The 22,500-nt window shown below is 42.0% G+C and overlaps 1 protein-coding gene across 3 annotated transcripts in view; it reads left to right on the top strand.

Moving 5' to 3' along the window:
* Positions 1 to 22,500, top strand: part of ZEB2 (zinc finger E-box binding homeobox 2) — a 114,023-nt gene that overhangs the window by 87,531 nt on the left and 3,992 nt on the right. For all 3 annotated transcript variants that reach the window (XM_082285548.1, XM_082285550.1, XM_082285549.1), the window contains 6 exons: positions 434 to 505; positions 6,802 to 6,990; positions 7,686 to 7,900; positions 10,397 to 10,505; positions 11,357 to 13,326; positions 15,324 to 15,504. In XM_082285548.1, coding sequence (XP_082141674.1) covers positions 434 to 505; positions 6,802 to 6,990; positions 7,686 to 7,900; positions 10,397 to 10,505; positions 11,357 to 13,326; positions 15,324 to 15,504 — 2,736 coding nt within the window. The remainder of the gene's footprint in view (positions 1 to 433; positions 506 to 6,801; positions 6,991 to 7,685; positions 7,901 to 10,396; positions 10,506 to 11,356; positions 13,327 to 15,323; positions 15,505 to 22,500) is intronic.

Raw genomic sequence — 22,500 nt, 5'->3', positions numbered from 1 at the left:
GATAGAGAGGGAGATACAAGCAGTTCTTACATTTTCCTTCTGTATTTGCATTTTCTTCCAGGTATAGATCTCACAGGGTCTGTTAACTGATTATTTCTTTTAAATAAGTAGGAAAAAGAAGAACAAAAAAAATCGCTTTTTCTCACCCGACTGCATATTAGATTTGATATTGGGGAAAGCCTTTCGTTTACTCTGAAGAAATAGTTCTGTTTTCCACCACTGGCTGTCATGTTTAAAGTAAATAAGTTCTCGTCCCTTCGGCACTGCTGAACTCATTCAGTTCCCAGAACAAAGCCATTGTGTGGAGGTCCACAACAGCCCTTTTCTCTCCTTCCCCGAGCGGGATCTTCCCCGGCACCGCAGTGTGCTCCCCAGCTTTGTGAGCCGTTCACTACCGTGCCAGTGCTAAAAGTGTGCATGCTTTATTTCACAGAAGAAATGAAGGAAGATTATGACACTATGGGGCCTGAAGCCACAATTCAGACCACCGGAAACAATGGTACAGGTAAGGCCTTGCATGGTGTGAGCACCACTTTTCTTTGGGATCACGTAGAACTAGCTGTGCATGAGGAATGAGAGTGACAAAACTATCTATTTCTTGTTTTCTGTTAAAAATTTAGGAAATATCAACATAATTCACCTGGTTTTTAATTTCCCTCCCCCAACTTGATCACGAGAGCACAGTGACCAATTCATTCAGTGAAGAGTCCTTGCTACCCCTCCTGTGTCCAACAACATTTTAGCCTTTAGTTCCTCCTTGTACCTGTATCCTTGGGAGATAATAGTTCTCAGCAGTGTGAGGAGATGTTATCCCAGCCAGGGTGAACCTTGGATAAAGTAGCTGGGCCAAGATACAGTAGCCTTTTAATGAGAGAAACTGTGCAAAGAGCTTGATAGTGAGGATGGGGTGCACCCTCCTTGGCAGCCTCAGACTCGGGTGGTGCACAGAGTGAGCTACTTCAGACACTGAAAACATCTTTTCAGCAAGACACACATAAACCCCTTACATAGATACACAGACACACACACTTTAAATGCATATTTATGAGATTATAATGTTTCCGGCTAATCTTTTTTTCCCCCCACTTTTTGCATCTCTTTCTTTCCCCTCTTCTTAGAAATCAATACATTTGGTGGCACAAGAAGTGTGACAGAGATATTTAGCAGGCATCACCTCTGAGCCATCTCTCTTTTTCTGTAGCAAAGCAAACCAGCAAAAGGTTTCTGTTGCTATTTTCTAATCCAAATGAATTCAGGGGTTTACCATGTTCTTTCCAAAGGCCCCACTCCATCCTCAGCACAGCTGAATGCCATACATCACCCGATGTTTCTTCTGCATTTTGTCACAATTTGAGATGTTGCAGATAGATTTACACAGCTAAAAGGAAGAGTTTTTCTAGCATAAGTACATTTCTATGCATTCCATTATGAAATTTAATACATAGGTAATACTCTCCACAAATATTACTGTAAAAGGTGGCACCAAAGTCTCGCAAGGATTTTATTACTCACACTTTCCTAATGTTGGTAACACCCACATAAAACCCCAGTGCTCTTACTAAGCAACACAAGAAATTTACTTTATCATTCTTGAGGGGGAAAATAATAGGAAAATAAAACCATGTCACTGCTTTCTTCATCCATTAGATTTATTATGCATGAAAGGAGGGTGGCACCGAGGCACATTACGTATGTACTTAATGATGTTGCTGTGCAGAACTGGCTACATACGTACCTCAAAAGCTTATTTTATTTCTAAGAGATGGCAATAAAGTGACAAATTGTGCTTAGCACTAGGAGAAACAGGACTTTAAAAGACATCTGATTCAGAAACAAGACTTGATGATTATCTGAATTACCATTACCGGAGCCTTTGAGGTCCCCTATCAGTCCGTGTGACTTCCTTTGTGCATATTTTCCTTACCATAACAGGCCTTGATTCTTTCATGCTTGCAATGTGGTCTGCTTGAAGGGGAAGACTTCATGTCCTCTTAGTCCCGTCCCTTCCAGTATCTGATGGCCTTGCCTTCCAGCTCATCGTCAGCCTCACGAAATCTCTCCGGGGGCCAGGTGCCATGGAGCCCCTCTGCTAACCCTGAGTGGGGTCCATGGGGTGTCCTGCCTCTACTGGGAAAAATAAGGGTTACCCCTACCCAGCTTGATGCACTGCAAACCCATGGCTCAAGGAGTGCTTTGCATTTAGGTGGTCTGCATTTGAAATGTGAGAGCTTCTCTGGGTGTTGCTCCTGGCAATTCCTTCCCCAAATATCCTGTGCAAGTCCCAGGCTCCTCTTTACTCCAGCTACGATGGGAGGCTTGCTCAAATAATCATCACAAGTTGCCCAGTGCTCTGATAGTGTTTAATTCAAATCTTTGTCACTGAGGTGTTCAGAGCCCCTTTCAGTGGAGGTTGATGCCTCGGCAGGTTGGGTAGAACATGTTTCTTTAATTGCTGTAGTCTCCATAGACTCATAAGAGCAATGCCAGATTACTTAAGCATAATAAATACTCTGATAAATTAAATGCTTATTCCAATCTTTTCACCTTGAGTAGAAGATGCCAGGTGACTGTGAGGACCTGTAGAATCCTTTATGCAGAGTAAAAGCTCCCCTTTGTGCCCAATGAGGTGCCTCAACCATTATTTGATGAGGAAAGGGAAGAAATCAGTCGCTGAGCTATTGGAGATCCTTCCTGGATAGTCTGGGACGTGTTCAAAGTTTTCTTCTTCAGCCTCACTATAGGCTCTGGGCTTGTCTTGAGTGCTTGGCTTGAATTTTTCCCTTCAGATTATAGGGGGATTTAATACTGATGTTCAATAAAGTAGCTGAGGTGAGGCTGAGACTCAACCCAATGAAAAAACTTGGATCAGTGACTCCCTCTTCAGCAAAAGCCATTCAACAGTGACCTTCTGGTCTCCTTAAGCTATTTAGAGCATCCTACAGATTAATATGGGCTCTTCCAGATGGGCTAAGGAGGTCTCTCTCATTCAATACACCATGTCTCCCCCTCTTGACACCAGATCTCGCAGTGTTCCGTGACCTGGGCTGAACACAAAGGCAGGAGATACATTTTCAGACTCACTCACATGCATCTAACCGCCAAGTTTCTGTAGGTGCGTGCTGTAGCTGTGGTGCATTTTTAGCATCAAATTCTCTGCAGAATGCCATTAGTAGAGAGAAAGAAAACGAAAAGAAAAGGTCTCCGTTATTAAATTATTCTGCTATTGTCAAAGTGGCCACTTCCTAGTGGTACTTAAAGAGAAATCTTGTTATCCAGACATTAATCAGCTGCATTTTTATAATGAGCCGTGGAGGCTTCAGAGTGAAAAAGCAAAAATGACCATTAGGGTGAAAATCTAAGATTTTGGTCCTGCTAAATGAATTTGTAAATATTTCTGAGGATTTCTGCAATGGGGACTTGAAAAAGTGACGTTTAGCAGAAGAGGTTTTTAAAATGCGAATGAAGAAATTCTTATAGCTTGTTTTATTCTACCTTGTATGGTTATTGCAAGTGGGATGCTTGCAGAGAATAGATTAACAAAATACCTGTAAACAAACAGAAAAATGTTCCTGCTTTCGATTACTAACATCTGACAAAATTCAAGTAAAGGTCTCTTAAAATAATTTAAAGAAGGGAAAGAAAAACTTTCAGGGAGAGGAAAACAGAAGTAAAACTTGGCAGGTTGGAGGACAGGCCGTTTTCAGGCTGTAATCTGTGTGTACCAATGGGGGCCTCTCACTTCCTGGCTAATGAAGGCTGTGGTTTTATTAGCTTTGTTTGCGATTAAGGGCAGCTATCACCATCTCGCAGGACGAGTTCCCACACAAAATAACTGGTATCCCAAGCTCCTTGGACCTCTCCCCCACTTTATCTTGAATGGTCCTAAATGCCTCCAAAGATAGCTTTCCTTAATGTGTTTTATTTTTATGTGACACAGCCACATCAGCTTTTGGAACTGAAAATATTTCTGCTCTCCAGGCTCCAATAATTAATTAAAAAAAGACTTATTTGGCAAGGTCACCCACCATAGATCTCACTGAAATTCTTGCCTTGCAGGAGGGGATGAGCAGTGTGTATGCAGTGTCAGCCCACAAGGAGTCTGGGAACATGGCTTCGTGCATGGATAATAAATCAGGGCATGGAGGGGGGAAGCAAGTCTTCCACCCAGAAGTTGAGAGAGAAACCTAGTGGTTGTCAGATGGGTCTTTTTAGTACCACTGGGTGAGCTTGCAGCCATGTCTGAATTGTCAGTAACCTTGCTGGTGAGAAACCAGACCCACATGATCATCCTTCACTGTTTGTGTTAATCTGCAGCATTGCCACACTGGTTGTATTGTTTCAGTGAAGGATCTATCAGCTTTTCCACTAAATCCCCTTGTTTTTAGGGGTTTATAATGTAGACATAAACATTTGCTTTAGCTCCTGGATTGCATGCACAAACGTAGAAGCTAAATAATCCCGAGAATTAGGAAGCCAAGGCCAGTAATATTGCAGCAGTCCTGCACAGCCTGTTGGATCAGCCTCCAGATAGACTTGGGGGCACGAAGGAAGAACCTCATTTAGGTTTGATTTTGGGACGGAAACTCTTAATCTTAACTCAGGCCTTGCTTGATGGCTGGAATCCTAATCCTATAAATGCAATTGCAAAGTCCAGGTGCCCCTAGTTTACCTGGAGGAGAAAAGGGACATGTGGAACCATCCCATGGAGCCATCCCATTTCTCCTCTCCAGAGAAAAACTCCCCCTCCTTGCTTTACAGGTGGCATTTATTGGCTCATGGTCTAAATTTGGCAAAAACCCCCTTGTTTTCCTTGGATTTATTGCTAAGACAAGAGAAGGAGTGGAGCTTGGGTAGTGTTAAGCCAGAGGGTGGATGACCTTGTAACGCTTGGAAGATCTAGGCATAACAGGGGAATGAAAAGTTAGATTTAGAGCATAAAAATTAAAGCTTTAGCTTTTCTTCTGATAAAAACAAAAAGTCCTACACCTACTCTGATGCTCTTGTGCATGAAGTGTACTCAATAACCACCATTTTGTTATATTTCTCTCCTAGAACAAAATGGAGGTAGAGTACTCTGTCTTCTTCTCCACACTCACGCTCCCCTTCTCTAGAAGCTGCTTTATTTTGGGGTTGAAAGACGAGAATTTTTTCTCATGCTAATAACAAATGGTAACAGGAGCCGCAGAAGGACCAAGAGGAACTCTGTGGTGGTGTAGCCATTCCCTACAAAACCACTGTGATAGGAACAGAAGTTTCCTTCCAAAACCAGGGTCCCGTGCCCTGTGCCATTTGGTCACTGTCACTAAAATACTGCAGAACGGTCGAGAAGCTGCTCAGCTCATATGAAAAATAGGGCATATTTGTCTCAGCCAGAGGATTTGATTTTATCGGCTAAAGGGATGAGGTTTACAGAGACGGATATCTACTTTTATCGATGACGCCGAGATCAGCGCTTCAAATCAGGCACTGCAGGCTCCCAGTTGTGCCCCAGTCAGAGGTCATGTCTCGCTTTCACTGCCAGCATCACTGCCTTGCATTTTCTTAGGAAGCTGAGGCAAAGCACTTGCCCATTTCTAAACAGCAAGGAGCTGGTTAGTCTCTCATTTCCAGTGGTTACAAACCATAACCCGCTTGATTTCCATGTGTTTACTCCATGTTGCTCCGTGGAATCACTGAGAGCAGAATTGTGCCATTTAGTATTTTACTTTTACATGTACTCCAGAGTACTTTATGGTGTTTCCTCATTTTCTTATTTCACCTAAGCAGAAATACATTAAAAATTTAATCAATCATAAGCTGTTATTTTAATTTATGGTTAGTTAAAAAAAAGTATCTTTAGTTCCTTGCTACCAGCTGTGTCTTCCAAAACTTGTTAATAAAAAAAAAAACAATTTAGTGGAAGAAAATCATAATCTCCTCTTTTTTTTCTTTTCTAGTAAAATTATATTATTATTTGTCTATAACATCACAGAGTTTTAAGGTCTTTCCTGTAAGCAGTGTTCATACATGGAGGAGAAAAGCACATTTTTAGTAACAGGATGCTTAACAGGCTAAGCATGTATTATGTTTCATGGACATTGCATGGATTGTAAAAAATTGAGGTTCTATTTAAAGAAAAGATGGAAAACTCTTGTATGGACTGTCAGAGTGGTTTTGGGCTTGATGACCCTGTTATGGTCTAAACCATGTGGTTCTATTGCAGAAATCATGAAGCAATAAGTTTCTAAAACTACCTGTTCTCCCATTATAAGTTAATTTTTCAGGGAGGAAAGAAAAAGGGGGAAGACGTGAGAAATTTTCTTCTTGTGCCTGACAAAGAGCAGCCTGAGGCAAGACCAGGACCTGTCTCAGAAAAGTTTGGTCTTTTAGTACCTGCAACTACCATCTCCCACATGAGGACTGTCTCGGGGTCTGCATGATCCAGGGGCAGCTGAGCTCAGTCCTGTAGGTTGAGCTGGGCTCATGCCAAAAGTTGTGGGACCCCCAGGAGCCCCATGAAGATTGTTCAGGTTCCAGCAATGAAAGATTACCTGCATTACCCAAGCCTCATAAACTTCTCCTGCTGCCCTGTAGAGCCTCTGTTCTCGTTTATTTAACTGCCCTTACTTCCATCCACGCTGGTGGAAAGCCCACATTAATTTTATTGGGAGCTAGAGCAAGGCCGACGAGAGCAAGGATCCAGCTGCAGCCCCAGCCTTGTAGCTCCAGTACATCTGCTCAACCTGTAACGTTGCTGACCGGCCCAAGCTCTCTGGGATGATGCACTCAACCACCCTTTCTTTTCTCCTTCTCTCATTTCAGTTAAGAATGCAAATTGCACGTCGGACTTTGAGGAATATTTTGCCAAAAGGAAACTGGAGGAAGGAGATGGGCATGCAGTCAGCATAGCAGAGTACCTGCAGCGCAGCGACACAGCCATTATTTACCCTGAAGCCCCCGAGGAACTGTCTCGCCTTGGCACTCCAGAAGCCAATGGGCAAGAAGAAAATGGTGAGGCTGTAATTCATTTTTAGCCAGTATCCTGACCTCGTGCAGCTGTTGCAATTATAAATGCACTACATGCCTGGGTGTTTACCTTAAAAATTGAAGAACAGCTGCAGCGGCATGGAATTTCATGAGCAAAGATTGGGGCTGTAATTTCAGTGTATTGTGATTTTTTAGTCAGCACATTTGTATTATTCGGTGGGTGAACTATAGAGCTGAATTTAAACAGGAGAAAGGCTGCTGCTCTACTTGGGAGTTTGAGAAGTTTTAATAGAGTTTAAATGCAACAAAAGACAGAGTAGCCAGCCTATTGCTCTCCAATGCCTTGATAAATAATTGGAGAAGAGTCAGTAGGAAGGATTCGGTCAATGGCGTAAGTAACGTAATGAGCTGGGGCTGGAATGCAAATTGCCAATTGATCAGGAAAAGTATTTCTTAGTTTTCCAGCCAGCCAGGTCTGCGGGAGGAGTGATGCCCATAATTAATTTCCCGGCGGGGTCCAGAGCGGGCCCTGCGAGTCTGCCGTGGGCGTGCGCGGGTGCCGGTGCCTCCCGCTGCCGGTTGGAAGCGCCGTCCCTCCCTCCCGGGCAGCAGATTGCGGCGATTCCTCTCATACCATCCCGGGCAATCAGCCCATGAGCTGCCATTGATTTGCTGACCTTTTGGCCTGCCTCTCTTTCCCCCCCCATCCTGGGGCGCAGACCTGCCACCTGGAACTCCAGATGCCTTCGCCCAACTGCTGACCTGCCCCTACTGCGACCGGGGCTACAAGCGCCTGACGTCCCTCAAGGAGCACATCAAGTACCGCCACGAGAAGAACGAGGAGAACTTCTCGTGCCCTCTCTGTAACTACACGTTTGCCTACCGCACCCAGCTCGAGCGGCATATGGTGACACACAAGCCAGGGACAGATCAGGTGGGGGGCTGGTTTTAAGTGATTTCTTTCTGTAATAACCCCTTAGAGAAACGATATTGCTTTGATTGGCAATCATTATTAATTTTTCATGGCATTTTGAAGATGCAGATCTTTTAATGGTAATAGCTTTAATTGAGGTCTAAATGATTTTTTGATGGTCTCTTCTAATATGATTTAATAGTCTTATGTTCACGATCGAATGAGTGTGTTAATTTCTAATTTAGAAATTTTATTTGCACTTTAACTTGACTTTAGTTTCGTTTTTATGTTCCTCAAAAAGTGAATGAAACTGTAGCATTTTAATTATACATTATTAAACATCTCAGCAATTTTAATTCCATTTTTCACCTAGTTTTACTTTGCAGTGTTGCAAATAGGAGCTCCAAGACATACTAAAAGATCCACTAATATTTTTTCATTACTTTTTGAGTAACCTTTTCAATCACATGAAATTATGCATATTTTGTATAATCGTTTGTTAGACATAATTACACATTTTGAGAAGAACTCTTCCGACAGTACATATAGGCTATCATTTGTGATTGTGCCACTAGAATTGGGCATTGCTCTCATTTGTATAGCCCGGCAGCATATCTGCAATAAATCAAAGCCCTTTTTTCCTCGATGGGGTACGTGTAATATTATATCAGCGCCGCATTTAAGGAAATGCTGTGTGTCTCAAACAGGTGACTGAGCTTCCCTAGTGCTCCTAGATGGGCTGGCGATAGACCTGCACCACAAAATTCTTTACACACCAGCAGAAAAACTGCTCCTCGCTGGAGGATTACTTCTGAAAACCCATCTTAAGGAGGGCTGTAATGGAAACTCAAATGGCGTGGTTAAAAGTTGAATAAATAGATGTGTGCATTGTGTCAAATTGTAGAGGCTTTATGCCATATTTCTTTTTCTTCAAAACCTGAAAATCACAATCAACTGGATTTCTCTTGGTAGGTTTTTCTCAGCATAAGGTAAATTCAGTTAGGCAAACACACATCTTCCTAATCACACGATTTTTGCAATTAGCATTTTTAAGAGAACTGTATCTTTCACTTGATCTTAAATCAATATAAATGGCTCCAGAGCGCTTTCTCCTATTCTTTCCTTCCTGTGGCTTCCCAGTAGACAAACACATTTTCCCATATATTTTTTTCTTAACCTGATCCACTGTAAGGTTCTTCCTTTTGCCTCATATCATTAAAAACACCAGGGGAGGGAACAAAACCCGCCTGGATATTTATCCAACGTAACCGCCTGAAATTTCACATGCAAGAGTGCGCTGGTACTGGCGCATTATGAATGGTAGCTTTGGTGTTGAAAAGTCCCCTCATTTGCTCATGGCATTTACAATTAGTAAATTAAAATGATTGTATCATATTAACAGTGGCACAACTAAAGTTTATAGTAGTCCTTGGAGGGCGATGGGGGGAGACAAAACAGCTGTTGCTGTTTGTTTATGCAACTCAGCAACATATGAGCGCGGGTCCCTCAATGGCGCGCGGCGGGCTGGGCTCTGCTTGATCTTTGAAGGTTGCTGCTGTTTGAACAAACCTCCCTGTGTCCCATGTAACACCATCTGTCTCGCCAGGAATGTGGGAAGAGGCAGCACACCCTCGCAGTTGTCATACCGTTTCGGCGCTGCCTTTTTTTTTTTTTCCTCTTCTTTTTTTCCCCCCCTTTTTCCCCCCCTCCCTGCTCCTGCAAAAGGCTTTTGTATCGTGGTTGCTTGTAAAAGGCTGACCTCCTACCTTGAGCATCCAGAGTGGTTGGCTACATGGTTATCAAGATAATAATTATTTTTTAATTAATTATTTTTTTTCTCTCAAAATTCAAAGTCATGGGGCTTTCCTTGCTTGTTGCAAAAAGGTCAGCTGCCTTTGATTATATCTTTACACCACTTTTAACTTTCAACTTTCTCTCACCCCTCAGAAGAGCACCAGGAGAAAACACGGCACGAAAAGTAGCTCAAGTCTTTCCTGCTGCTCTGTGATTTTAAAAAATATTTCCAGCAGCAGCTTATGCCGAAGACGCAATCTCTCCTGCTTGATAATGAATTAAATCTTACACAAAATGCCACTAACGACAGTGTTTCTCTCTTTACTCCACATGCAGTAAACAGAATTTTTAAACAAGCCGAGTCCCACATGTTCAGAATCTGCTAGGAATATTAAGAGCCACAAATCTACTTATAAAACTGTTTCTCTCATTGTAAGATACCTTAAAGCAACACATTTCTGATGAGAGACTTAGGAAATAATTCCAAAGCAAATATCGAATGCTCATGTGAAAGTACTTTCTCATTTGTTTCGGTTTACTGCCAACATTTTGATTTTTATTGCAACACTGATGAGACAAATAAATGTACATGCAGACCTTTTGGTCCGCTTGATGAATTCAGAGCCACATTAATTCAATTTTTGTTTTTTAAGCTTGAAATTCATGGTTTCTCTTGCATAAAATTCATGTTGGTATCTCTTTTTTTCCTTCTTTTCCTCCCAGCACCAAATGCTGACCCAAGGAGCAGGGAATCGCAAGTTCAAATGCACTGAGTGTGGCAAGGCCTTCAAATATAAACACCATCTGAAGGAACACCTGCGAATTCACAGTGGTGAGTAGCGGAGGTGCTGGTGTGCTCATTTGCATTTTGTTTAATTAGCTGAGTTTTAAAGACTGCTTAAAATTTACACAGTTCTGCTTCTGGCTTCTTGGAGCTACTAAGGTATTTCATAAGTGATATCTGAGTCATCCTCATTTATCATGCTGTTAATACCACGGTCTTGCTGAAAGATTTGGAAATACTAAAGCTTCCTGCAAATAATATAGATTGTTTGGCAATTTGAGCTCAGAAGCGTTCATTCATGGCTGTGCAGCGGGAATCTGAAGAGTCCATTATATTTTCCAAAATAAAAAGTCCCCCCAAGTGAAATACAACTCATATTCTCAGATAACAAGTAACTGCCAAGTGTCTCAGATTGAATGACTTGGGCATTTTGGCTCTCCTACTTGATGCAGAATTCAGCACACAAAATGTCACCAGGCTCTGCCCTGGCACAAACTGATGTGGATGTTCTAACATCAGGACTCAGTTTCTCATATTCAGTGAAAATTCCATTCTTGGGGCGTAAAAAAAAAAGAAACAAATCAAATTTGAACAGTCTTGATTTGATTTGATTCCCTTCCCCACAGGGTACTTACCTGTGACTTTCCCTAGTCAGTCTGGAGCCAATCTCCGACCTTGATGGCTGTTGCCACCTGGAGACCTCGGGTCCAAACTGACCTCAAAACCTGTAGAAAGAGGAGGGTAAAGCAGTGGTGGTGTGCGGTCATATTCATAGAATTAATATTTCCCTCACTATTAATCACTGTATACACAGGCAATCAGTTAGATATCGAATACAATCTCTTGCAATTATAGCAGCAAGAATGATAACTAACATTTGGTTTTAATTATCATTTTAGGTGAAAAACCGTATGAGTGTCCCAACTGCAAGAAACGTTTCTCCCATTCTGGCTCCTACAGTTCGCACATCAGCAGCAAGAAGTGTATTGGTTTAATCTCTGTAAACGGCAGAATGAGAAACAACATCAAGACGGGTTCTTCTCCTAATTCTGTATCTTCCTCTCCTACTAATTCAGCCATCACACAGCTGAGAAACAAGCTGGAGAATGGCAAACCACTTAGTATGTCTGAGCAAACAGGCCTACTGAAAATTAAAACAGAACCACTAGATTTCAATGAGTACAAGGTTCTTATGGCCTCACATGGGTTTAGTGCAACTAGTCCTTTTATGAATGGTGGACTTGGAGCAACCAGCCCCTTAGGAGTTCACGCGTCTGCTCAAAGTCCAATGCAGCACTTAGGTGTAGGGATGGAAGCACCGTTGCTCGGGTTTCCTGCGGTAGGCAGCAATTTAAGCGAGGTGCAGAAGGTCCTACAGATTGTGGACAATACGGTTTCCAGGCAGAAAATGGACTGCAAGGCTGAAGAGATCTCCAAGTTGAAGGTTTACCATATGAAGGATTCATGCTCTCAAGCCGAGGAACAAGGAGTTACTTCCCCCAATATTCCCTCCGTGGGTCTTCCAGTAGTAAGTCATAATGGTGCCACTAAAAGTATTATTGACTATACATTAGAGAAAGTTAATGAAGCCAAAGCTTGCCTCCAGAGCTTGACCACAGACTCGAGGAGGCAGCTCAATAACATTAAAAAAGAGAAGCTGCGAACCCTAATAGACCTGGTAACTGAAGACAAGATGATAGAGAACCACAACGTATCCACTCCATTTTCATGCCAGTTCTGTAAAGAAAGCTTTCCTGGTCCCATTCCGTTGCATCAGCATGAGCGTTACCTGTGTAAAATGAACGAAGAAATCAAGGCAGTCCTTCAGCCTCACGAGAACATGGTTCCCAACAAACCTGGAGTGTTTGATAAGCAAACCCTCTTGCTGTCATCAGTACTTTCTGAGAAAGGAATGACTAGCCCCATCAACCCATACAAGGACCACATGTCTGTACTTAAAGCATATTATGCTATGAATATGGAACCCAACTCTGATGAACTACTGAAAATTTCCATTGCTGTTGGCCTTCCTCAGGAATTTGTGAAGGAATGGTTTGAACAAAGAAAAGTCTACCAGTATTCAAGTTCCAGGTCACCATCACTGGAAAGGGCCAGTGCCAAGGTGGCGCTGGCTGCCACCAACAACACTCCCACTAAAGACTCTTTGTCAGCCAGATCTCCAATAAAGCCTGTGGACTCTATAACTTCACCATCTATAGCTGAACTCCATAACAGTGTTACTAATTGTGATACTCCTCTCAGGCTAACAAAACCTCCTCATTTTACCAATATTAAGCCAGTTGATAAATTGGACCACTCTAGGAGCAATACTCCTTCTCCTTTAAATCTTTCTTCCACATCTTCTAAAAACTCCCACAGTAGTTCTTACACTCCAAACAGTTTCTCTTCTGAGGAGCTTCAGGCTGAGCCATTGGACTTGTCTTTACCAAAACAAATGAAGGAGCCCAAAAGTATTATAGCCACAAAGAACAAAACAAAATCTAATAGTGTAAATTTAGAACACAATAGTGTTTCTTCATCATCTGAAAACTCAGATGAGCCGCTGAACTTGACATTTATCAAAAAGGAGTTTTCTAATTCAAATAATCTGGATAAAAGCACTAACCCAGTATTTGGTATGAACCCATTTAGTGCCAAACCTTTATACACAACACTTCCACCACAGAGCGCATTTCCTCCAGCCACTTTTATGCCACCAGTCCAGACCAGTATTCCTGGGCTGCGACCATACCCAGGATTAGATCAGATGAGCTTCCTACCACATATGGCCTATACCTACCCAACTGGAGCAGCTACTTTTGCCGATATGCAGCAAAGGAGAAAGTACCAGCGGAAACAAGGATTTCAGGTAAAATGTTTCAAGAGTTTTTTCCTTTGAAAGGCTAGAATTTAGTATTTTGTGATATGTCCTCTTACAGAAGAAAAAGCCCAAAGCTATAATCAACACTTCCAACAAAATTAGCAGAGTTTATTTAAGTCTGAATTTGGAAAGATGTGGTGCAGTAGGAAAATAAACTGCAGTTAACTTGAGTGCCTCTACTTGGCAGAAGCAGTACCAATTACTTTGAATATTATTTGGCATAATGACCTTTATTCTGTTAAGAGTTTAGCCATTTATCATTAGATTTGTATAATAATACAGTAATAATAAAAATAATAATAATAATAATATCCATGAAAAATCGTATCCTAGAGAAAAAAAAAAGGAAACTTTGTAGGGAAATTTGTCTCTTCAGGGCATAGCTACATTTCACCAAAGAGGAAAGGAGCAGTGGGAGACCCCTTGGGAGGCACCTGCCAAACTTGGACACAAAGTTGTATCCCTCTAAGCAGATGTCCATACAGCCTCATAGACACTGTAATCCATTGAAAGCCTTCTGAGCTTCCTTCTCCATATTTTGGGGGGATTGTTCACCCACCATTCATGGGAAAGTTGTCCTCTCTTCTCACGAATGTCTGGGGGATGAGAAATGTTGACCCAAAGCCCCTTCCCTCGGGCCACCTACTGCACTTCCCAGACTCCTAGTCCTCTAATCCTGCCAGTCATCTGGAACAGCTTTGAAAAAACCCCAGAGATTAAATGAAATTATTTGGAGAGGTAGCAGCCAGAGCCCTTAATCGCAAAGTCTTTCCCTGGACACGTAATCTGGGTCAGCACTTCTTTGTGCCCAGGTACAATGCTGAGTCCTTCCCTCGGGTTGTCCCAGAGACAACATGGGTGTAGCAAAGGATTTTGTGCCTTGCATGCCTGCAGTGAAGAGCAGCTCCACAGAAGTCTTGTACATTTATAGCCTTTTGCTGGGTGTATTCAGATACAATGTACAGAGTTTAGTTAAATGAGATTAACTGATTATAGATTAATTATTTTTTCTTACATTTGCGCCTGTTCCCCTATGTCCTATTACCGTCTATTAGTAATTTTACTGACTAGTAAATGTTTTATAGTTTCAAATGTGAAAATCAGGTATGGTTTTACATTACAGACTGTAATCCCTCTTTGCACAATAGGAGCATAAATAGCACTGCACCTCCATAACAGCTGTTCCACTATTCCAATTTACAGTACATCTGCCCTCTTTGTAAATGTATTTAAGCGTATTTAATCTTCTCTAATATTAATTAGTGCAAACCTAGTCTAAGAAAACTGAACTGTGTGATAGCAAATGGAAATGTATGTTATCATGCAAGTTTGCACTCTCTTTGGATCAAGACAAAATAAATATCAAGAAATTTAATAATTTACTGATCCACATTCATTATTGCTTAATGCTGAAGGCTGTTTTAACATAGATAGAACATTGATAAAAAGTGTTATTAATATTCCCTATTTCAAATTACAAAATTAAATATAAAAATATAGCTTGAGGCCTTTAGTCGGGAGACATACATTTAAATGGATTGCATAATAATAACATTTGTACCTAAATATAAAATTCAATTAAAACCTTTCTACAGACACAGAATGTATCCAAATTTTGGAGTTTTGAAAGGAATGATCCCTTAGCTGTTGCTTACTTTTACCTCTGTAAAATATTACAATACCTTTTGCTGGCCATGAAGAGCCTCCCCTTCACATTTTCTTGGAAATATTTAGTGCTGATATGGTAAATACTGTCGGTTTGTGCAAACCATATTGCTACAGAGTGCTCAAAGACAGAAAGTTGGTTTGAGGCATAGAAGTAGAAGGCTCCTCATTATTTCCATATTTTCCATCAGCTTTAGTTTCATTATTCATATTCCTAAGCTAAGAGGGACCACCGAGGCGTGATTTTAACTTCCCTGGGATGGTTGGTGGGCAGGATTGGCAGTGAAAGCGGCTGTCGCTGATGAGTGGTTCCCTCACAGGGAGAATTGCTTGATGGAACCCCAGACTACATGTCCGGCCTAGACGACATGACGGACTCCGATTCCTGTCTGTCCCGAAAGAAGATCAAGAAGACAGAAAGTGGCATGTACGCGTGTGACTTATGTGACAAGACATTCCAGAAGAGCAGTTCCCTGCTGCGACACAAATACGAGCACACAGGTAGGGCAGCCGCGCACGCCGAGGGCAGGATTGAGGGTCACGCTGTGTTCTTCACAGTCTTTCATGAGTACATTTGTGCAGGTGCTGAGGCTTTCAAAAGATTCTTTTGCTCCCTTCCGCTTACTTGTTTAATTTTTCTTGATGGTTACTGCTTGGCGAAGGACAGTTGGCTGCAAGGGGGTGAATGTTGGTAGGTGCTGTGTGAGATTTCACGCAGATTGTGATGGAGGTTGTGGTAATCAGCGTCTCCCAGGGCAAGCCCTCTTGAAATGAGACAGGCCCTAGCACTCAGAAACAACTGCAACTTGGTCAACACAAAGTCCGGCATGGGAAGGAAGAGTTACAGTGTATTTCTGGTTTCTTAAGCACTCTCTGACCCTGCTCCATTTAATCCAATAAGAAAACTTCCACTGACGCTAGCAGCATGAGAGCTGGCTCTGGCCAAGTTATCTGAAAGTCAACCGTTCAGGGGGATTCCTCTCACTGTGATTTTGCACACCAGCAGCACAAGCAGGTTGCAGTTCACTTTTTCACTTCCCAGTTAATGCCCAGGGAAGGTTCCTTCCTTTCCTGAGCAGGAAGTGATTTTTGTCTAGTTCAAGGAAGATTGCCAAAGCTCACCACGCACTGTCAGCTTAAAAAATACTTAGGTTTGAAAAAGATCTTCCATCACACCTATGCTGGCCATGGTTCCCTTTACAGACAGTGCTCCCTTCCCCACTGTCAGCCAGGACAGCTCTCTGAGGGCCACAAATCGGCTCAGCATGTTTCAGCTAGGGGAAAACGGGACCGGAGCTTCCCAAATAATAGAGATATCAAGTTATGTTGGACAAAGGGAATGTGAATTATCATCAGAATTATTGTGCAGCAGGACATAAACCAAACTCCAACTTCCTAGTGTTAGAGAAAAAGTTTACTCGGGAGGAAACTTTCCTTAACTTTGAAAGTTGAGTCCCACTTCAGGAAATGAAGCAAGTCACATCATCCTTCAGTCTCACCATGTGAGGGTAAAAACCTTATACCTCTCTATTAATACATCTTCCAGGCCCCACATAACCCTTTGGCTTTTCACAGATGAAAAATTTACAATTCAGAAGTAGACTGTGCCTTTAAAACAAAACACTTTTCTTTGTTATTTTTCCTCCTTATACTTTCCTTCCAAATTTTAAGCTAATCCCACAAAGGAAAATACAAAAGGAAGTTAAAATACACGTGGGATCAGGAAAGAAAATTAAAAGCAACATTTTGGACTAGATCAGCCAGTTCATTGGTGGAATGTGCTTCCCACTACATTATTCAGATCAAATTGTTTATTCAGTAGAAGAAGCTTTGAAGGCTTTACGTCCCTGCACCTTTCCTCTCCTGAATGATTTTATTACAGCCATCTGCAAACATTATGGTTTACTACACTACTACTGTAAAGCTCTTATGTTAGAACTGGCCTTCATATATATCAGGATCTGGACATATGGTTGAATCCCATAAAGTTGGTAGTCCATAAGGTCGACAGACATATGGTTGAAAGGCTGAAAATTTGACAAGCTGAAATGTGTGCAATCACCTTGATTTGCAAAATAAACTGCATTTGTAATAGCAAAAATATGTTATGGTCTTGAAGTAGCATGGGAACCTACTGCCTAGAAAAATGCCACACAGCTGCAATGCAGGAACTCTTCTCCTGCTTCTTTCCTCTGTCCCTTTTGGCTTCTCAACTTCATGTCCATCAATTTTATGGGACTCAGCCTTATGATCCAGAACATGTATAGGGTGTCAGATTTAATATGCTAGAACTACAGCACATCATCAGGCTGGAGCCTGGCATTTAGGGACAGGAAGGATGATCTTGTGGCAGAGGCACTGGCAGTGAGAGCATTACACTCTCCCCTGCCTCGCCACAGACTTCCTCTGTGAATTAAAGCAAATTGCTTCAGCTTTCTCTCACCCTCACCCATCTTTGAAACTCAGGGAAACGATACCAGCCCACCTCTCTGGGGTGTTGTAAATATTAATTCATTAAATCCTGCAATGGAGCTCACTGCATAAAGTGGGAAGTGCTATTATCAAGGATGCATTTTCTTTTATGGAGCTGATGCCTTCAAATAAATACCTACTTTTATTCTCTTAATCTTGTCTAGCCTCTGTTTTCAGGTAGCAACTTCAAGGCATCAGTTCCTCGGTGCATCACGCTAGTGCTTGAGTGGTTGGGAGCTCTGAAGGGCTTGCCTGGGCCAGCCCCAAGACCTGATGCACAGCCTTCAGGAGGCACACAGCACTGGCACCCTGGCTAATGGCTCAGGTGCATCTTAAGTGAATTTCAAATTAATTTGATAGTTTCAGGCAGAGCTTGTAATTGCATTAATAACATAGGTGTGAAACTGCAGTCCGTGTTCAGTGGAAGGAACCGAATTCAAAGTAACACCCTCTTCTGCCTTTGGGGTCATTGTAAGAGCAAGCCCAGATTTTTCAACCCACTTCTTGAAACCTAAAAAAGAGAAAAAAACTTTTATTCTGAGAGTGTTCCTGTTTTCTGAGCAGCTTATCATGACACGTTGTAGCTTCATTAAAAACATGTTTTAGGAGGAATTGGAATGCTTCCTGTCTTTCCTGGAGAAGCACAAATGATGGATGCTGTTTATACCAATCTCCTTTTTTCTGTGTAAAAAGTATACATGTATTTTACTAGGACTTTGGGACAATCAGATTTTTATTTGTCACCCCTTCTCAAGGTCCATGTACCTATTAAAGCCAGTGAGAGAAAAAGGGTTAAAAGAGTCAGACAGAGGCCCCTAAAATCTTATCACAGAGAAATTATTTGAAGCACAACATTGGCAGGTAAAATTACATAAGCTGCCTGAATCATTGTTTATTGTTAATCAAGTGTTGTGTTGTGCAGCTGAGTTTCCCTGCCAGGGCAAGAAGAATGGGATTTAGCCAGTTCTTTTTGTCAACCCAAAAACTTTTGGTAGGACCATGTGGCCAGCTGCAGGACAAAGAGCTCTCTGATTACCTCTGTGCACCATGCCTGCCACAGCTGGAGAAGAGTAGAAAAAGGGCCCCGAATTTCACAATCCATAGTTTTTAATTTGTACAGTATTGGTGGTATTCTGTAATATCTTTCAGCTTCATGGGGAGAAGGAAAATTTATTGTGTTACTGCAATGAGTGAATTGCATTGGTTCTGGCTCATCTGAAATTTAGTGTAGAGGCCACTGTTTGTTGCAGAACCAAATTCTGACAAGTTAATTTTGGTATGCCATTGAATTTTGAGAGAAGTTATGTGTCCCTCTTAGAGTCTGAGCTTCACAAGGCCCTATTTCCTTAAAGTCGGGGGATGCAGCACTGTAATTAGGGGGCAGAGCGTGGCAGGTAGCACAGGCATTCAGTTCCCACATGATTTTCCTGTGGAGTCTTACGGACTCATCCTAATTTGGTCAGGCTGAAATTAGTTGAGCCAATATGGGATGTGTCTAATCTCAGATTTTTCCAAGCTGCTTAGCACAAGGTTTAAGACACTTTCCTGACAAAAGGGGAAGAAGGTGGTTGCCTTCATGGCAAACCATTGGTGCTTTGGTGAGCAAAATAATCTTTGTGCTGCCAACAAGGAGGGAAACCAGGAGTGGATGAGTGAACAGAAGAGCAACCAGAAGGGAGTGTCTAGAAATAGAGAAATATCCTGGCTCCTGGTCCAGTGATTGAGGAGTAAGGTGAAGGTTAGTGTTTGTCCTGCCCTCGCCAACGCCTGTGTCTGCCGCACACCAGCTTTGTTGTAGCTTCACAGGGGAACTCTCAGCGTGCCTGCTCCGCAACAAAAGCTGGAACCAGTTTTTCAGAATCCTACCTAGAAATTTAAAATCCTTTCATTGTTGTTCTATATTACATCATATTCTATTTTATTACTTGTGTGGGCTGTTGAGGGCCTCATAGCTGTGCTAGGGCTTTCATCCTTTCCTTTTCCACTGTATATTTTATTAAGACCTCTTTTTTATTTTTGTAGCTTTCATGCTGATGCAAGCACTAGTTTTATTTCCAGATTGATTCTGTAAACTAAATATTGTTCTTGAGCCTGGTAGCAAATCAGCTCTCTCTGGCTAGTATTTTGAATTCCCAGCTTGGGAGTTTTCTTTATTTAGAGCTTGATTCATAAAAAATTTACATGCTATTTAAAGGGGTTTTTTTCTTGCTTTACTCTGATACAAGTTTAGAATTCCCCATTTTACACTCAAATAAAGAAACAAAAAGGATATATTCTATGTTTGTGTCGGCAGACAAGGTCTCCTATTGAAAATTGAACAGGTGCAGCTTAGGCAATTATATATAAATTGCATTTATCTTGCACCTTTGACCGCTTTGCTATGCTCTGGCCACTAATCCATCTCCATTGGGACTACATCTAACATCCAAACCCCTGAGCAGCTTCAAAAGAACTGCCTTTAAAAAAAATAAAAACAAACTGTCACAAAAATATTTCCTTCTTTCTTCCGAAGAGTGGGATTTCTGTTTGGCCCCCTCCCACGCAAAAGAGACCCACTTGCCTTAGGCAAAGGATGGGTGATATTTAGTCTGGGACCAGTGACAGCTTGTGATCTGATGTCTTGTGACTTTTATACCCCTGCAAATGGGAAATGCACAGCTTTTCAGTCAAAGACTTTTAGCCCAGGAAGATTGAGAGATACTTACTGTCAGAGATTTTGTTCTTGTTGTCTTGTTTTAACAGAAATGCAATTTTAGAGGCTTTGCAAACAGGTTAGTTATAATTTTCCCTCTGTAGATTGAGCATGGGCCCCCATGGGAACCTGTGTTTTGCAATGACAAAGAGGCCCAAACATTTCCTCTAGATATTAGAGAGAGATTTCTCACTTAATTTCATTGCAAAATGTGTCATCTACATCACTCATCCATCTGACGAAACACAAGTGTTTCATGAGCCCTTCTGTGAGCTTCCTTGGGTCCATCTCTCTTAGCTCCGTCCCCCATGGATGACACAGGGGATCTCGGATGGGATTGGATACAACCTGTGGGGTGGAATGTCAAATTTGCTTCCTCTTGACTTACCTCTACTCCAACGATGTTATGAATGTTGTGACATTGCATGACAGTGCTCTAGGACAAGGTGATGGCTTCAAAATGAACAAGAGTGAGTTTAGATATTAGGATTTTAGATATTAGGGAGATATTATTAGATATTAGGGAGATATCATTAGATATTAGGAAGAAATTCTTCACTGTGAGGGTGGTGAGGCTCTGGCCAGGTTGGACGTGGCTTGGAGCAACCTGGGATAGTGGAGGTGTCCCTGCCTATGGCAGGGGGTGGAATGAGATGAGCTTTAAGGTCCCTTCCAACCCAAACCAGTCTGGGATCCTGTGGTTTCCTAAAGTTGTAGGTCATCCTCACCCACCTACAATTATCCCCCTCCCCAGTGTAAAATACCTGAGTCCAACTTTGTTTTATGACCTACTAATGCATTGTAGGGATTAAACACTCCTTTAAACGGCCGAAATATTGGGTTTTGCACATGAGGGGAAGAAAATAATTCTTCTGCAAATGTTCGGAAACCCGATACATTTAAAAACATATTTCAATTAGTGTTGTAACAGCTGCACACTGAGCACTGCTAAGGTATGTTGTGTGGTGTCTGAACAAAGAACTTAGCCCAAGCTGTCAGGTTCCCTCAGATCAAAACTGAGGCCTTGATATGGATGTGGTAGACTAAATAGCTCTAGCATTGCCTTTTTAGTACTAACATAAATTAATATGAAAATATGAAGTATTTTAATCTATTCATTTCTAAATTAATTTATAAAATATGCATGATTCCCTGCCAGGCTACATCTGTGTATGGCATGAATGCCACATGCAAGGGGTGAGCAACGCAGGCAAAGACTGAGGGATGAGCACATCACCCAGCCTTTGGAAGGGCGGGTGGAGGCAAGTCTGGATGAGAAGAAGTGGTGGTGGTTGACTTCTGTTTCAGGAAAGGAAAAGTTCTGGGAGCTGGATGGAGCACAACTGTGGGGCGAGAATCATACATAGAATGGTTTGAGGTTGTAAGGGATCATTAAAGTCATCTAGTCCCTGCAATAACAAGGGAAATCTTTAACTAGACAAGGCTGCTCAGGGCCCCCTCCAATCTGACCTCAAATGTTTCCAGGGATGGGACAGAGAAGGGTGTAGTGGGCATCAGATGTAGTGTGCATCAAAAAAAATCAGGGAATTCGAAGTAATGGAAAACTGACTGTGGAGAAGTGGAACAAGACAAGGGTTGGGCTTGTTGATGTTGGGGGAAAAGTAAGTCAGAGGGAGGGACTGAGACAATGTGGGCAGTTCAGTGAGGAGGACACTGAAAAGATGCCGAGGAAAAGCAGATAGTCTGTGAGGAACAAAAAAAATAAACAAAATTAGCAATTACGGAGGTATTAGTGAGGGGTCATCAGTGTGTTGCTCTGAGGGTAATCAACAGGACAACTGGGTCATGGCAGAGGTTCATCCCATTGGGTGTTGGTAGCAGTGGGAAAGCTCCCACCTCATCCATGAGGGTTTTCCACTGGCAGTGCTGGGGTTTGAGAGCGCTTAGGCTGAGAGTGCTTTGGGATTTTAAGCTGATTTGAGTAAGTGACTTGATCGTGCTTAAATCTCCTGAGCTAAGACTCTGGGATTTCCCCTTAGTGGCTAAACTTGTGCCCTGAATCGCAGGTAGCTGACTCGAGCTCTGGATTTGGTGCACCCCTAGGTCAAGGCTGAAGGTTCAAAGCCAAAATACATTTATAGCTCAAAGCCCAGCATTTTCTTTGAGTTTGACTTTTAACCAACAGGTTAAATTGGCAGAAATGCAGATTTAGGAAATAGCTCACACAAGGAAGTCTGCTATAATTCAATATAATATCAAGTTTGAATTTTCAATTTTATTATAGAGGGAAATAAAGGAAAAAAAAGAAACCTTGTATGTGTGCAGGCCTAGGAAACTCTCTTACAAAAAAATGCAGTCTGAGCCCTAATTTC

Source organism: Coloeus monedula (assembly GCF_965178545.1).
Source record: "Coloeus monedula genome assembly, chromosome: 7".
Lineage (NCBI taxonomy): Eukaryota > Metazoa > Chordata > Aves > Passeriformes > Corvidae > Coloeus > Coloeus monedula.
Note: the sequence above shows the minus strand (reverse complement) of the source record. Positions and strands in the feature narration are given on the sequence as shown.